This window comes from Acanthopagrus latus, chromosome 16 (assembly GCF_904848185.1).
Source record: "Acanthopagrus latus isolate v.2019 chromosome 16, fAcaLat1.1, whole genome shotgun sequence".
Lineage (NCBI taxonomy): Eukaryota > Metazoa > Chordata > Actinopteri > Spariformes > Sparidae > Acanthopagrus > Acanthopagrus latus.
In genome coordinates this window covers 8,847,986-8,863,691 of record NC_051054.1, presented here as the reverse complement: position 1 = coordinate 8,863,691, position 15,706 = coordinate 8,847,986, and the positions used below count along the sequence as shown (strand labels likewise).

General features: G+C 44.1%; 1 protein-coding gene across 2 annotated transcripts; it reads left to right on the top strand.

Moving 5' to 3' along the window:
• Window positions 1–337: 337 nt before the first annotated feature.
• Window positions 338–11,192, top strand: lbh (LBH regulator of WNT signaling pathway). Of its 2 annotated transcripts, none has more exons than XM_037072308.1 (3): window positions 338–553; window positions 5,566–5,668; window positions 9,210–11,192. In XM_037072308.1, the coding sequence occupies exons 1-3, from the start codon at window positions 525–527 to the stop codon at window positions 9,432–9,434; spliced, it is 357 nt and encodes a 118-aa protein (XP_036928203.1). In that variant the 5' UTR covers window positions 338–524; the 3' UTR covers window positions 9,435–11,192. The 2 variants fall into 2 exon arrangements, with proteins under 2 accessions (XP_036928203.1, XP_036928204.1); XM_037072309.1 differs by having other exon boundaries at window positions 541–680.
• Window positions 11,193–15,706: the final 4,514 nt, after the last annotated feature.

The window sequence follows — 15,706 nt, the reverse complement described above, 5'->3', positions numbered from 1 at the left end:
TAAGACTTGTCACTTTGTTGCCTTGGAGACTACAAATCAATAGCATCATGCAGTATCTTTCTTGTCCGTTTCCCAATGAGAGGGTTCAGCGGCTGCTGTCGTCATCAGGGGGCCGAGGGAGGGGAGGGGAGGAGGGTGCGCAAGAGTCACCCTGCGCTCTGATTGGCTGCTGCCGGTAATGAGCTGCCATTGAGGTTTTTCTGGCCCCCGTGCAGGGAGGGGGCGTGTCTCCGGCTGGGGGGAAGAAAGGCACACGCCTCCCGGATAAATACTCAACACAAAGCGTGTGGATGATCAGACGCGACCAATTTCAAAAAGAGCAGAGTTCTCGTCAACCCCCCCGCCCCCCCCGAGCCGTCGCACAGTAGCTCATAGCTTTTTTTTCCCTTTTTTTTTTTTTTGCTTGTTTGCGAGCCGAGAGAAGAAAAAGTAAGAGGCTGTTAAAAGACGAAAAGTAAGAGAAGAAGTCAGCGGCTGGTCATTTACATTCGCTCATCAGCAGGATTGACAGCAGGTGTGAATTCATGTCTGTATATTCCCCGCAGATCTACTGGTGAGTCCTCGTCTTTCTCCCCTCTCACCTGTTCGCACGCTTTGCTTTTTTGTCAATTGCTCGATAGAAGGAAGAAAAAAAAAAGTCTAAATCAATAATCTGTATTTGTCGGCTTTGCATCTGACAGGTAAGAAACTGATGTTTTGATGATTTTTTTTTTTTTTTTTTGAGGTTGGTGTTTTCCCTCAGAATGAGCCACCTTTTGTTGCTACACCCACTGTTTCCTCTTAAGATTTTTTTTTTCTTTTTCTGTGGGGTATTGCCCCTGAAATATGCAGATCTGTCAAACAGGTTGGAAAAAAGAAGACAGTTCTGTGTGTCAGTCAGCCCTCAGGTTGATAATCTTGCTGTGTGTGCCATGTCAGAAAGGTCATTCATTCTCAGCTATTACATCCAGGGATAAAATTCACCTTTTTGTTTTTATTTTTTTTTTTTTATTTAAAGGCATCTTTTTGTGTATCCTTGAACACATCGGTAGCTTTCATCCTTTGGTCTTTGCTGCTGCAGGTGCAGTGCAACTAGAGAAGGATGCACTCTGCTCCTATCTATTACTTCTGTCTATTATCGGTGTCTTTTTCCACAATCTGCACCCTGCCTCCTTGAGTTACTTCTTGACGCAAAGGGCTACTGAGTGCATCTTTGTTTATCCGAGCCCTTTCTCTTCTCTTATCTGTTGAGTGTTTTTCCTGTCTGTAGAGAGGATATGCGAGACGCTTTGAAACATTTTTTTTTTTTTGGTTCAAACCTCAGCAGGCTTCTGGGCTGTCTCTACCAGGAAGTTCAGAATCGACCTGTTTTAACTGTAACCACACGTTTGCCTTATCGCCCATGTGCCTGACTGCTGTAGCCTCTCTGTGCTGTAATGTTGTGAGAAAACATCCACAAGCAGGGTTTCACTTTTACTGCATTGTTGGTTTTTTTTTTTATTTCAGAAGTATGACCAGAAATCCTTTGACCATTATTTTCGATATGCATGCTGCGAGTTCCCCTAAAACCCTCTTGTGGCTCTCAGTGTGAACAGGAAGACGTGTTTTTTTTTTTTTTTTTTCTTTTCTGCACAACAGCATATAGAGGAAAAAAAACTTGGTTGCAAGTTTCTTAGACTCATTTTCCACTCCCACACACACACACATTGCTAAGATTACATTTAAGGCACCGGAGCGGTAACTGATCCATGATGTGCTTTCGGTGGCAGACTCAACCCACAGGAATCTGGATGCAACCCATTCATTCCAGCAGCACGCTCCTGGGGGTCTTACTCAGTCCGCCGCGCCGCCCACATACCTGCGAGAGCCGTGGCAGCAGTTGGCACCGAACGCCAGAAGCTTTACACAGGCCCGAGATTTATGATCGTAGTAGTAAGAAGTGTGGGGTGGCAGAGGGGAAACAATGTTGATAATGCAACCCCCCCCCCCCCCCCCCCCCCCCCCACCAGCCACCCCGGACTGCTGCAGGGACCACTCGGGGCTCCTGTCAGTGCCTCTGCAGTGTGCAGACGTATATATGTGTGGCTAGCACGGCCTTGGCCTTGTATAGTGTAGAGGAGACAGGTGGATGAACCTGGTGTCATGATTAGGTAAGCCGTCTCATGAAATATGGTCGCCGTATAATGAGGTTAGGTAGATGTTCTACAAAGCAGAACTCGAGGAGGCAGCTGTGGCAGTGAGCAGCAGGATTAGTTAGGCTTGGTTGTGTTTTTTTTTTTTCACTCGAAAAAATTAATAAAATCAGTACGATGTCACATTTGTTGGGATTTTTGTCGTCTTAGATCTGGAGAGCAAGTTTTGCGAAGTGTCTGCAGCATCTCAGTGCTTTTATCAAATGTTGTTTTTGTGTCAGCCCTTGTCAATAAACTGGTAATTTATGTCAGATTTATTCACTGCACGATTATCGTGGTCAAGTGAATTCGAAATAACCGATATTATCGCAAAAAATGCTAGCAATCAAATCTTTCCTTCTTGTACTCTAATCTCTGTATGTGCGTGCTGACTGACTGCTTGTCTTGTACCTGCTGTCCATCTGTGCCCTGACTGGATGTGGCATTAGGAGTCTGGCCAGGTCAGGTATGCATTATCTCGACTGGGTCAGGAGGTAAAGAGCCATCTGCTGCACCAGCCTCGCTCATTATTCTATCAAGGCTCCGTTAAATATATAAGTCTTCATCACCTGCCTCCTTATGGTGCAGCTGCAGCGTCATCATTCAGACATGGCTGCTAGGTTTATGTGCTCTTGGGCCCTCTGGTTAACTAGCCGAGCGCCATTGCTGATCTCACTCATAGATCACTTAACTTCTCCCCTCCAGGAATCAAGTATGTCACTCAGTGAGGCCGCGATAGATGTGACTCCATGTTTGTTTCCTCACAGGTTGACTTGTTACCCGCGCGCCCCCCACTTCCTCCTCATTGTGCCCCCTTTATGTTTTATTAGGCCGATGTTCTGTTATTCTTAGCCGAGCAGGATGTTTATACGATCCCCGAACAGAAATATGACTGGCAAGACCCGAGTGTTTATCTTTCTTTCCCTTCCCTCCCTCTTCTTCCCCTCTTCTCCCCCTCCTCGGCTCAGGTCTTCACTGTCGCCGCTCATCCCTCTGTCCCCTCCTCCTCCTCCTCCTCCGCCTCCACTGCTTCTTTTTGCATGCCTACCTCACCCTCTCTGCACCCCACTCAAGGATGAAATGACTTCCAGTGCAGCCCCGCTTGACATAATTTTTTCCATGTTAAACATTGCATATCCTTCGAGCCTCCTTCTTTTATTTTTGGATATCCTGGTATTGTATTCGGCCAAGTATGCCGTGTCGTCTGACTGGTGCAGTAAAGGTTACCTCACTTGAATTCAGCCAGAAGCTTTTCTGATTCCCTCACACTTTTTAAAGGCACAATGCACACCCCGCTGTGATGTCAGTGTTTCCTCATGGAGACAAGGGGACATGTTAATGTAGGCAGTAGTGGAAAAAGGGATAAATGCTGCAGGGGTTAATGATCTCGTTTCACGCCATTCTCCTGAATTTGTGTTAAATAAGTGTCTTTATTGAGTGTGCTACATGAAGACTGTAATGTTTGTGGTGTGTGTGTGTGTGTGTGTGTGTGTGTGTGTGTGTGTGTGTGTGTGTGTTTCTGTGCCTGCACTGATTGACTGTTGTAGATGTGAAAGTTTGGAAATCCTGCAGGGCCCTATCAGAAATCATTGGCTGAGCCATAATCTCCATAGATTAGGAAGGACTCATGATGTTCTTGTTGTTGAATTCAAAGTGAGATGACATGTTGACTATAAATAATGGTCCTTCCAAATATCAATTATTATCCTTTATAAACTATATAATAGTTTGTTCTATTAAAGGTGCAATATGTAAGAATTGGCCAGCTGTTGTCATCATGCTCACGACAAATGGGAGGCAGAGAAACGGCTACCTGCTGCTTCCTGAAGTTGCCATTAGCTAGTTAGCTTGGTTAGCTATGCATCTAGAGCACCAGACAGAGAGCCTGGCAGGGTAGCGTGTTGGTGTTTACACTGAAAGCAAAGGAGCTGTGGAGCAGGACTGTGAAAGTGTTGCTGATTTGCATGCTAATTAGATTAAAAGGTTGGTCACCCCAGTGTAAAAAGATAGTCTGCAGCCCTGGTTACATAAAACGAAAGCCTAATTTGTGCAGGTTTCAGTTGTTCTGGAATATAAACTGCACTTCCATGAACGGTTTGACAGCATATTTTCGATTTGAGGAAATTCATGTGCCAGTAAACATGCAAATCTATAGATAGCCTCTTGAGGAGTATTCTCAGTATGAGTCATAAATGGAGACAGAAAGATGGCACTGCACTTAGAAATTCCAGAAAATGTGCTTCAATACTGCCAGTTGTGACACTGTTTATTTTTGAAGGGGATTTCTTGTTTGCGCAACTCATCCTATCCAGACATGATTCAGTATTTTCAGATTTTTCAGAAGTGTTATCTAATCACATTTTTGAAGCCAGGGTGCTTTTGATAGATGATTAAGACTGCGATGAGTGGTAGAATGAATTCCATGGAACATGTTTACATAATCAAACCCTGTTTTTGAATCACTACCTCAGTATTTCTTTGCCATTCTGCTGTCTCCAAAAATAAACATTTTTTTTTCTTTTTTTTTTTACATTCAAAGTAGGTCAAGCGAAGCAAACACATCTCTTCCCAAAAAAACAAAACAAAAACAAATCCATTGACTCAGATAATGTGAGGATGTGAGTGTCCTGTTCTATTTTCTTTGTTCTATTTAGCTGGTGACCACAGAAACCGCAAGCCTGTGGCCACTCACCACAAGGCACTGGGCTTTAAATAGAGAGCGTGAGAAGGCTGCTCAGCATCTTGTCTCAAGACGGCATTCCATGTCAGTCCTGGGACCTGCTTTTGAGTCATTTGTTTAAAGCTTTACTACCGACAATGCCGAATGGCGACTGCACTGAACGTGGATAAACAAACTCTTGCTACTTTAATCGAAAATGGAAAGTTTGGCTGGGCTTTGATGGAACTGAGTGCATTGAGTTCCACCCCAGTCAAATACCACAGCACGCCCCCAGCACACTCTCACAATGACTGTTCTCCAGTTGCTAGAGCAAGAGCACATCATCCTGTATATAGAGACGGCCGCCTTATGCAAGCTGCAGCCTGAGCCGTGCAGCTTTGCAGTGCATTAGCAGTGTTGTGGTCAAGATGTGCAGAGTGTAAACAAAACTGTTGAACATGTGCAGGTAAAACAACAATGACCCTCAGATTTTGACAGTGTGTGTACATGAGGAAGGTTTGACAAAGTCCATGTTTGTTGGTTTTTCTCTTTTTGGTACATGCAGTTTTGACAGGATTTAATTACCATGACTTCCAGTATCCGTTTGTCCTCACCGTATGCAACCGGACTGTCCCGTGATATCAGGATATTCGCTAATTAGATCATGAATCCCTTTTCTTTCAGTGCTAAGAGGTTATGTGTGTGTAGTATACAGTTTCTCTGATGACCTAACTTCTTTTCTTATCAACCCTGCAGCCCAGTGTTTGTGCCCGGCCGAGATATGACTGAGGTGATGATCAACAGCACCCCCATGGAGGACATGAGGCTCAGCCCCAGCAAGGACAGACTCTCCTTCCAGGTAGGACACACAGATGCACACAGTGACGCACCGCAGCCATCCCAATTCCCTGCCCGTACATTTTTATGTGGCATGGGCATTTTACACCGGTCCTCATCTGTTTTATTACTGTCAATTGGACTGACGTCAGCGTGAACAGGAGGCACCCAGTCACTGCATGTTGTGATTAGGGAACAGCGGCTGCATCTGCTACAAGGTGGTGGGAATGTCAAAGAGGAATTTAAGTTTGATAATGGATTTTTTTTAAGATATCTGTATTCTTTTTACTTTTTGTTGAAGCTGCAAGAACCCTGGCTTAGTTATTTCAGATGGAGAACAGGTTGATCGTGTTTACCATCATGAGGCCAACAAATATATTTTCTCATGAAAGTATAATGGCAGAAATGTCTAGATCTGATTTATTTATTCATTTATTTAGATATCATGCTTTCCTGTTTTCCTTTTTCTGTTCTTGCTCATGTAAAAGATCTTGAAAGGTCAAAGTGCCGACTACCAACAGAAGCTCCTCTCTCCCACAGAAAACACCTTGTAACACCTCGTCAGTAGTCCCGCCTTTTAATTCTGTGACATTGTGACATCACTCAAAGTCACTGTCACTCACTCACTCATTTGTGTAATTTATACTAGTTTGACACACTGATTTTGCACAGCTGCTTTATTTTTGTTGGATGTGCTTGGTCAGGCATATGTGAGCAAAATACAAAAATGAGGCTGAAAATAAGCATGTCTCATTTTATTTTATTTTTTAAAGCTAGATAATTCACAGTGCTGAGAATATATTGCATAAAAACTCACCATCCTTTGCTGCTTTTTAGATGACATTTGAGGTTGCAGTAAATGTATATCTGGGGAAATAGTCAATCGTTCACTGCAGCCTGTGACAAAAATAAACTGCAGATTGAGAGAGATGAGAGAAGCAGCCATCAGGTGGTCCTGACAAGGTGTTGCTAGAGGCTTTGTTTTACTGTCAGCTCAACAGGGCCGTGGTGGAAACAAAACTACTCAAACACACAGCTGCTTGCTTATATTAGCATCACATCTGAATCGAGGGTGAGAAAGGAATGAAAGGACCCTAATTTAGAAGCAACAGCTTTTTTTTATAGTAAAAAATCCCATTTCATACAGGAAGTTTAGTAATTAGCGAAGCTGCATCTCAACTGGTTGGTCAGAATTAACCATGTGATAAAGTCATGGGCATCAAAATATCCTGGCAACTTCCACCTGCTGAGGCTTTTACAACTCATGGGGCTGAAAGGCTGCTTCCTGTTGAGATTTCAAGCAAGATTTATTCCCCCCTGTCTGTTTATGCCATGCTGTATGTAGACGTTGACTGTGACTCTGAGAGGATATAGACTGACCCAGAGGAAAAGACTGGCTTCCTCACAGTTCACACTCCAGCTGCGAGTCTGTCTGAGAGGATGAGAGGAGCGGATGAGGGGGTGAAACGGGAGTAAAGGCGGTTGCCAATTCTTTTTCTTTCCATCCTCAACTCGGCCATTTGCCCAAGGTCCCAGCCACTCCTCAAAGCAGCGCTATTATGAAGCAGTGATGTTGCTACCAGTCACTTCCTCCATTATTGGTGCCGGGGGCTTTGACACATTGTGTGACTGTTAAATTCCAGCTGCACCTCCTAAAAGGTATTGAAATGTAAGGGTGAGCAAATAGTTCCAGATTTACTGAATTATCATGTCAAAAGGCAATGTCACAATTCATGCGTATAGTCTGCATCCCCTCCTCCCAACCCCACCACACACCCCAGAAGATCCTAAAATAGCTAGCATTGTGCCTGGCTGATGTGTCGTTGCTTCCTGCCACTGGAAGTGAAACAAGTTATGACACGTGTTAGCTAGGGGTCCAAAGGCAAGGTCATTCACAGCCCAGCTCCCATTGGTGCTGACGCACAGGGAGGATTGGTGATGCAGGCCAGGAAATGCAGCTACACGCAGGCATTAGACATGAACACACACATAGTTTAGACGCATATAATCGCACCTCTTGGCATGGGTCTAAACGCAGCTGTTTTTAGAGACCAGAAAATCCTCCCGTGGACGCATACATGCTTTCATAACCTGACAAATTCTCACATCCACAGGGCATATTTATAGCTTTTTGTCTTTCTCCTCCCCTCTCATCTGTCTCCTATGGAATTCATGGAGACTTGGACACAGCTGGATCCCCTCTATCTCTTCTCTCTCCTTGTGTCAGTCTCTCTCCTGCCTCATCTAATGCTTTCTTTCCACTCGGCTCTATGCCCAGACAGCGACATCAGCCCCCCGCAACCCCCAACCACCCCCTCCCTCCGATGTCTTGGAGTGAAATATGCAGGTCTAAAAATATTCATCCACTTTATCCAAACAACAGCAAAAAAAAAAAAGGCTGTTCTTGGACCAGGAGTGGCAGGCATTTTTTCCCCTGGGCCATTTCTCCAGTTCCTGAGAACAGAGAAAGTCTGAGGTTGATGTCCAATCCTGCCAGGACAGGGAATGCATGTAATCACTCTTGTCAGAATGTCTCTCATGCCCTTCAGTTTAGATCCAAACATTTTTAGTGTGGCATGCTGCGTTTATAAGCAGTTGTATCAGCCTGGATTTGCAGATAACTCATGTTCTTTCCTAAACCTTTTTTCCAACTCCATCTCTGCAGGAATATAAATAAAGTACTCAGCACTAAATGCTCACTGTTATAGGGACGGCCGGATATTTATGCACAAATCATGTCAGCGTAAACCTTCACCTTTTTGTGTTTTCGACTCGCTGCTGATTTGAAATGCCACGATTATGCTCTTGTATAATCTTCTGAGTAGCGGGGTGACGTGGAGCTGGATGAGTTCGTAAGCAGCTACGAGCTGCTTGGCACCATGCCTCCCAAAGCATTTAGATTAAACATGATGCAGCATTTGCCGTAAGTCTCGCTAGACATGCCTCATTTACCCATTCGCAGCCACTGATGTAACTCGTCCCCTTGTGCAATTTTTGTATTTTGGGTGAGCACCTATGTGGAAAAGGCTGTCAGAGAGGAATGTGGGCTGGGCTGGAAGCAGGTACGCCACTTGGATTTTAAGCAACCACTTCCCGTCACAGATGTTTAGTCTTCACATCACTTCCTTCACAGTTGTTTAGCCTTGTAGACGTGCCTGCGACACTTCTGCAAGGCTCAAGCTCTGGTATCCCAAAGCCAACCACGTACTTAACACTGATCAGAAATATGCTCGCAAATTACTTCTTGCCTTTTTTAAAATAGGGGACAGCTGACTTTCCAAACTTGAGAACTACTGTTCTGCAGCTCAAATCACTTCTATTACTTCCTGAAGTTAAATGTAAAACAAGGAACTTTAAAGTGGTTGTGAAACATGCTCAATTTGATAACTAAGGCCTCTTTTATGAGACCATAAGGGAGAAGATTGGAAGTTCACTTTAGGGGTCTCACAATATGAGCAACAAAACTGAAACAATTCATTTATTTTCGGCGTCTTTGTCCACAGGGGTTGCTAAAATAATAATAAAAAAAAGATTAATAACCAGTATTTCACTTTCCTCTTCAGATATTCCCCGACCCGTCAGACTTTGACCGTTGCTGTAAGCTCAAAGATCGCCTGCCATCCATCGTGGTTGAGCCGACGGAGGGAGAGGTTGAGAGCGGCGAGCTCCGCTGGCCCCCGGAGGAGTTTCTGGTCAGCGAAGAAGAGGAGGAGGAGGAAGAAGAGGAAGAGGAGCAGAATAATGGCAGTATCCCAAATGGACAGCCGATGCAGAATTCTCAGCGCTAGAGGCTGTGTCGCAGCACCCATACTTTTCTTTTCTGTCTGACTCTACCCCTTTTCCACACTGGTTCCACTGCACCGCGGCACTCCGACAGACTCGACTGGCAGAAGCACATCCAGTGTCTTGTGACGCCATCTCGTTACCCTCGACACCAAAGCATCACTCCCACAAGACAAAGCAATACACACTTTTTTTTTTTTTTCTCATAAGATGATTCACCCTTCTGGATCGAAAACGCATCAAAACGGGCCTGAAAAGAACGAACACGCACACCTCTAAACCTTCACTTTCCTACCATGCCCATCACCACGTGTGTCTCGGCCCAGAGCGGATGTCCTGTCAGACAGCGGCAGCTCAGTGCTCCATGGACAGCTCCTGCACAGCGGGGGGGCCACGGCTGCTCTGTACTTTTACTCCAAAAAATGGCTGGCGTCATGACCCCAGAGACTTCATACTCGCATACAGAACTATTGTGCTACCCGTGGGGATTATCGTCTACAGTGCACCGTCCACACCTGTGTTCAGTTTCTGGATTGATATGTTGAATATTTGTGATTGCCACTGCTGTTTATAGATTTGTGGGTTTCTGGGAAGTGAATGTTTTGTGATTTGTCTATTTTTGTTTTTGAAGAAGAAGTTGGTGTTCTGTGTAGAAATGTTACTGGGATCCCCCCCCCCCATACACACACAATACAGGTGACAATACATTAGGCACACCGGGAATAATTTTGGAGAAGTGAAGAGAAAGCGAAAGGGGAAAAAAATAGACCAGCATGCTCTGCTATGCTTACGAGATAACTTCACTGTACAAAGGCTTGTTTTGCAGGCATGCTCCTCATCACATCGGCCTCTGTAATCCTTTTTATCAAACAATACTTGTATGACAGTAACATTGAGAACTAAATGTGACTTGAGCAGAAGGGCAAAGCTAAGTAAGGTCTGTAATTTTATGAAAAAAGGCAGGTGGTACAGCAATGTACAAACCCAATGAAGGATGTGTAAATACTTGTTCCCAGTGAAGCCAACCCCTCGAGGCCTTGTTAGCGCTCTGATCTTGGTTTGTACATTGGGTTTGGTTTAATCTCTTTAGAAAGACAAAGACTGAGAATCGCTCTGAGCTGTACCACACCCGAACTGAAAGTCTTTCCTCGTCTTCCTGTTCTCTTTGTTTGTTTTTTAAAACAGCCATACTTACAACACCGTGAAGTTCAGGACACAATGAATTGACACTGTAGCGGAGAGCTCACAAATAAGTTAGACAGTATATTTTAAACTCCTCATTCACAGCACGAGTTAGTCCTGATGTTTGCCAAAAAAAAAAAAAAAAAGCTCTTTATGGGAAATCTTAACTGTTCTCTGGTGTAAACGTTTGTCATTTCTGTTTTCGTATTGCAATTACAAAACTTGGTGTTCTCGTTTTTGGTTCACTCTTCAGATCACCGCTTATTGTTTGTAGAACAAGTGTTGTCAGTCAATCTGTGGAAAAAAAAAAAGTTCACTTTCTTGTCTGCAATATGAAATACTGTTGTACAAGCATGACTGAGATGTGTTCTTTGTTATTTCTCATGTTGAGTGGCATTAGGGCTGTGTACAGAACATCTCTCTCTTTCTCCTGTCTGTCACCTACAGGTCCCACGTTGTTTTTGTAAAGCTCAGGGAGATTAGCCGCCATCCTTTTTTTTTTTTTTTTTTGTATTTAGACCACTTTTTTTTCTCTGACAGTTAACAGAGTCTGTAAATAAACATTTGAATTTGCTATCCAACTGTGTGAAGTGTTGATGCTGTTTTATGGTACAAAGCAAAGCCTTTTTTTTTTTTTTTACAGGGGTGGTCCTCAAGTATTGTTACCAAGAGACTTCTGTATTTACTTTCTTTTTCCTTTTACGTAAAACCCCCCTTCTTTTCCCCACTGAGCTTCACCTGCGGCGGTTAGAGGAAAGCAGTAGTGCTTCCTGCTCTCAGAATCTCTCTACGAATACAGACGCATGTATCAAATGTAGAAGCGAGAACAGGCCACATGCTACTTCCTGTCTTCAGCTCGCACACAAACACACACACAATCTGACTCTTGGTTACAACTAAATCTTATTCCAGTGCTCTGAACAGCTTAAATTTCCAGCTGTATGTTCATTAAATGTACACTGTGTAGGTTTTGGAGAAGAAAATCAAACTCAGAATTACAACATTTACGACATTACGATTATCCTCTCAATAACTGAATAAACAAGCTGTTCTCAGAGGAAAATAAGGTCTCCAGAACACAGTATGAAGCTAGAAAGGTGGCAGGGTCCGCCAAAAACGGTATGAAATTGTGTTGTTATTCAGTCATGAAAATAAAATTTGTTCATTGAGGTTGTTCAGGCATAAAAAAACAGTCAATGAAGATCTTTCTCTTCTGATTGAAATTCCTTGTGCATCCTTTTAAGGACAACACAATTTCATATGGTTTTTATTTTGTTTATATATGGCGGACCCTGCCACCTTTCTGGCTTCAAATAGTGATCTGAGAACCTTCTTTTCCTCTGAGGAAATTACGGAATTTCTTACTTGTACATTATAAATATTATCTTCCTGAGTTGGAATTGATTTTTCCAAAATGACACAGTTCACCTTTAAATGAAGCTGTCCAGCTCTGTAAAGAACATTGGTTTGACCTACCGACCTCTGGAGGCTTTTAAAAAGTACAATTGGAGAAATACTGACGATAGACAGGGTATAAAATCCTGTGGAAGCAACTCCTCACGCTCTGCCCATAAACACTCACCACAATGATACAAGACTAATAAAATGTGGTTGAGTGGAAAAGTTCTAATGGGGAAAGCGGGGATTTACAGGAATAAACAGAAAGCTTTCTGATCACTGTTACAATGGAAACTTCTCAGGTGATTTGCGGCTATGTACTGTATTAGTGACCTGCCGGGTCAAGTTTGATTGCCGAGTACCGGGAATAGTCCATCAGAGTTGCTGCGGTAGAGCCTTTGGGGGCCAAGGGCCTGATAGATCAGCCAACGTAGTACTCTCAGGGCCTTAAAGTCACTTCCTGGAAGGGGAACAATGAACTGACATTCTGCCCTGCTTCCTTCTTCCTGGAAAATATGGAGCATAAAGTGTTATTAATACCCCCCAGCTGATAATGGTAGTCAGCAGCAGAGTGTGTCTCTGGCCCAGGGAGACAGAGGGCTCGCTCTGAATAGGCTAGAAAAGGAATGTCCTTTATCCTCTCTATTTTTTTTTTTTTTAATGACTGCTCCTTGATCTCAGTGGAAAATGTCATGAGATCATGGAAAGAAGAAATCAGACGAAGTTAGGAGAGGACGACCTCGGAGAGAGCGATTGAACATTCATCCAGCCACGCAAACATGTGACGTCAGCCAGGAACCTTTGAACCTTGTGTCCTTCTTCAAATACAACTGGAGAAAGCAATATACTCCAGTTTTTAATAAAGAAGTCTTTCTGGGGCTGTAAGGAGGCACGAGAGGAAGGCCCCTGAAGCGTCTCTCCGCAGCATTTGGACATTTTGAGCGGCTCCTATCATCAGCTCCTGGAAGTGTTTCAGCCACTTCTCAGCTGGTTAAGTCACCGAGGAAACCTTTACAATTAATGCAACGGGTAATTAAAATGTGCGATGCCCTGTTGTTGCCCTTGACACCAAAAACACCACTCCCTGAAGAGCAGCAACACACACACAGACACACACACATAGGCAACACACTGGAATCATTTTGGAGAGGAGGGCCAGAAGTGAAAAAGAAAATAAGCCAGCACGTCGGCCTCCTGTGAGCCTTACTGCAAACAGCGTTTGGATGACAAAGCAAAATAGTCCAACACTGAGAAGTGAATGTGACACTGCTCAGAGGAGCAAAGCTGAGTAAGGACTGACTGTTGTAATTCTGGTAAAGCAGGTGATAAAGCCAAGTTCAGGGCCAACAATATGCATGATCCCAGGCTCCTTAACGGCATCATCATATTCCGACTTTGCTTTTAATTGTTTTGACTGAGAGCCCACCGGCGGCAGGAATTAGATTCTGCGCCTTTAAATAAGCTCATTTACATGTTAGAACTCGTTTGTATAATCCATACAAAACTGCTAAGCTAAGCTAAGCAGCTACTTTATATACAAGAATAAGCAGATGTCCCAAAATGTCTCCTTACATTACATGTTATTGTAAGTTTCCATCCATTTAAATCCCCCTTTTTTGCCTTACTTTTACAGCATGTTTTTAAATGTATGCTAAGCAGGATTTTCCTCAGTAATGCTGTTTAAAGGCATACAAAAAATAATCTCTGACTTTTCAGCTGTATCTACTGAGACCCTCCCCCCTGCTTGTATTTACTCAGCATCTTTACTTTTTTGTCATCCCGCCGAGTCTCATTCCCACTCGAATAACAACGCTTTGGGCCGGTGACTCACAAACTGAGGGAGTTTTGTGGGAATAAAAACTCGGCAGTCAGTTATATCTTTCTCCAGGATCCCTCGCCGCGCCTGGCCTGTTTACAAACAGCGACCGGCAAAATCCTGCATGGGATCCTGCGCGGGCCCACCTTTTCCTCTTTGTGCGAAGCAAATATTTTTTTTCCACTCTGCTGGCGGTCAGGTGACAGCGCTCACTTTGCAAACTGGTAAGCTGAGAGCGGAGCGAGAGTCAGCGTGTACTCGGTGACATGGTGGGGGGGAGTGTGTCTCGCACACCATTGTTGGCATGGGACACAGTATCTTCGAATGTGTGGCGAGAGCGTGTGTGCCTGGCGCTGTATTGAAACTGTTGTCAGAGCCCCGCGAGTGAAGTCACTGATAGCTCTTCTGGCTCATTCTTGGAATTCTTTCCAGTGGAAACAATCCCATCGCTGATCCCAGTGTGTCAGCAGAGACTGACCTGCCAACCCCTGAATTCTCCCCCGACTCCCAACTATAGTCCATGTTAACGCTGTTTCACCGTGGCTCCTCGACATGTAAACTCACACCAACCCCTCCGCGCACCCATAACATGACCCCTTCCCTGTGCAATCTATCACCGGCGGCAAATGAATGCTCATCCGATGAACTCTTTTTCCACCCTCTCCTCACTTTACCTACTCTGATGTGGCTGTTTTCTTGCTCCTTCTATTTTTCACTCTCCCAGACTTTTATCCCATTCTGTTGTTTCAGCAAGTTTTCCCATACTTACATGACAGTTAGAACTGTGCTCCGCATTCCCACAGTGCGCGTTATGTAACGTAAGTTAACATTTCATTATAAACACTGGCCCTGTTCTTTTAACCTTGCTATTTTAGTGCTGCAGCCTTACAGTGTAAGCCACCGAGGTTTGTTCTGCGTGTGCATGCATAACTGTGTCTGTGTGTTTGTGCAGAGCTTGCAAACAGGGCACATGTGCGCGGAGGTTTTATGTATAACCGTGTCTGTTATTATGAGTGCCATGTGCGTAAGGGAAAGATTCTTTTCCCATGGTTCCTCAAGTGTGAGAAGAAAGTAGAGCTCTCAGGATGCGAAGCAAAAAAACTCTGATGGTTATTTATAACCTGTCTGGAGACGGCCCACCGAGTGCAGACACATATCTGGCACTGTCAACAAGGGAAGAGCTGAGAGTATGATGCGCTGAGAGGCATACAACAAGGAGAGAGGATTAAAAAGGGGGAAGGGGGTCAGGCGAGGGAAGACAAAGGGATGTCGCGGAGGCAGAGCACAGAGAACACCTGCACTTTGACATGGATAAATCACAGGTTACAGATTGGTTACTGTCTCTTGTAGTGGCCAGTTTAGATAAGACTGGATGAGATAAAGCGAAATGCAAACCGTTGCAAGACACTTTGGAACTTGTTGTAGTGTCACTGCGCCCTCATAAAACTTAATTCACTTACTTTCCAAATGACAGTGTGAATGGAAAGAAACGCACGAGACCTCTGGCAGACTGTCAGGGTTCCTCATCAGGGATGACAACTGATAAGATTTATTTAAGACCAGTGCCATCACAGATTCTGCTTATTCTTTATCATTCCCCTTATTGATCTCTGATCGTCGAGCTTCCTGCAGCCTAGAGCTAGCTGTAGCATCTGTTTGTCATCTGTAATGTTTGCTGCTTGGACGGGAAGCAGTGGCACTCGTTTGCTACTGTACGGGTCAAAACTGTGGCGTTCCTTGATTTAAAGGGTCACTCCACAAATTTTACAAGCTATTTTTTTCAACACAAATTCTTACATATTGCACCTTTAATTACCCACTCTGCAACCTATGAGATCACTGGGACAATTTGTCAGATTACATGCAGCTTCTTTTGGAGTC

What these genes read in the sequence shown, in the direction of transcription:
- lbh (XM_037072308.1), top strand. Translation starts at nt 525, where the DNA reads ATGTCTGTATATTCCCCGCAGATCTACTG. An exon ending in TATTCCCCGCAGATCTACTG is followed by an intron (nt 554 to 5,565) that starts GTGAGTCCTCGT and finishes TCAACCCTGCAG; the next exon opens with CCCAGTGTTTGTGCCCGGCC. An exon ending in AGGACAGACTCTCCTTCCAG is followed by an intron (nt 5,669 to 9,209) that starts GTAGGACACACA and finishes TTTCCTCTTCAG; the next exon opens with ATATTCCCCGACCCGTCAGA.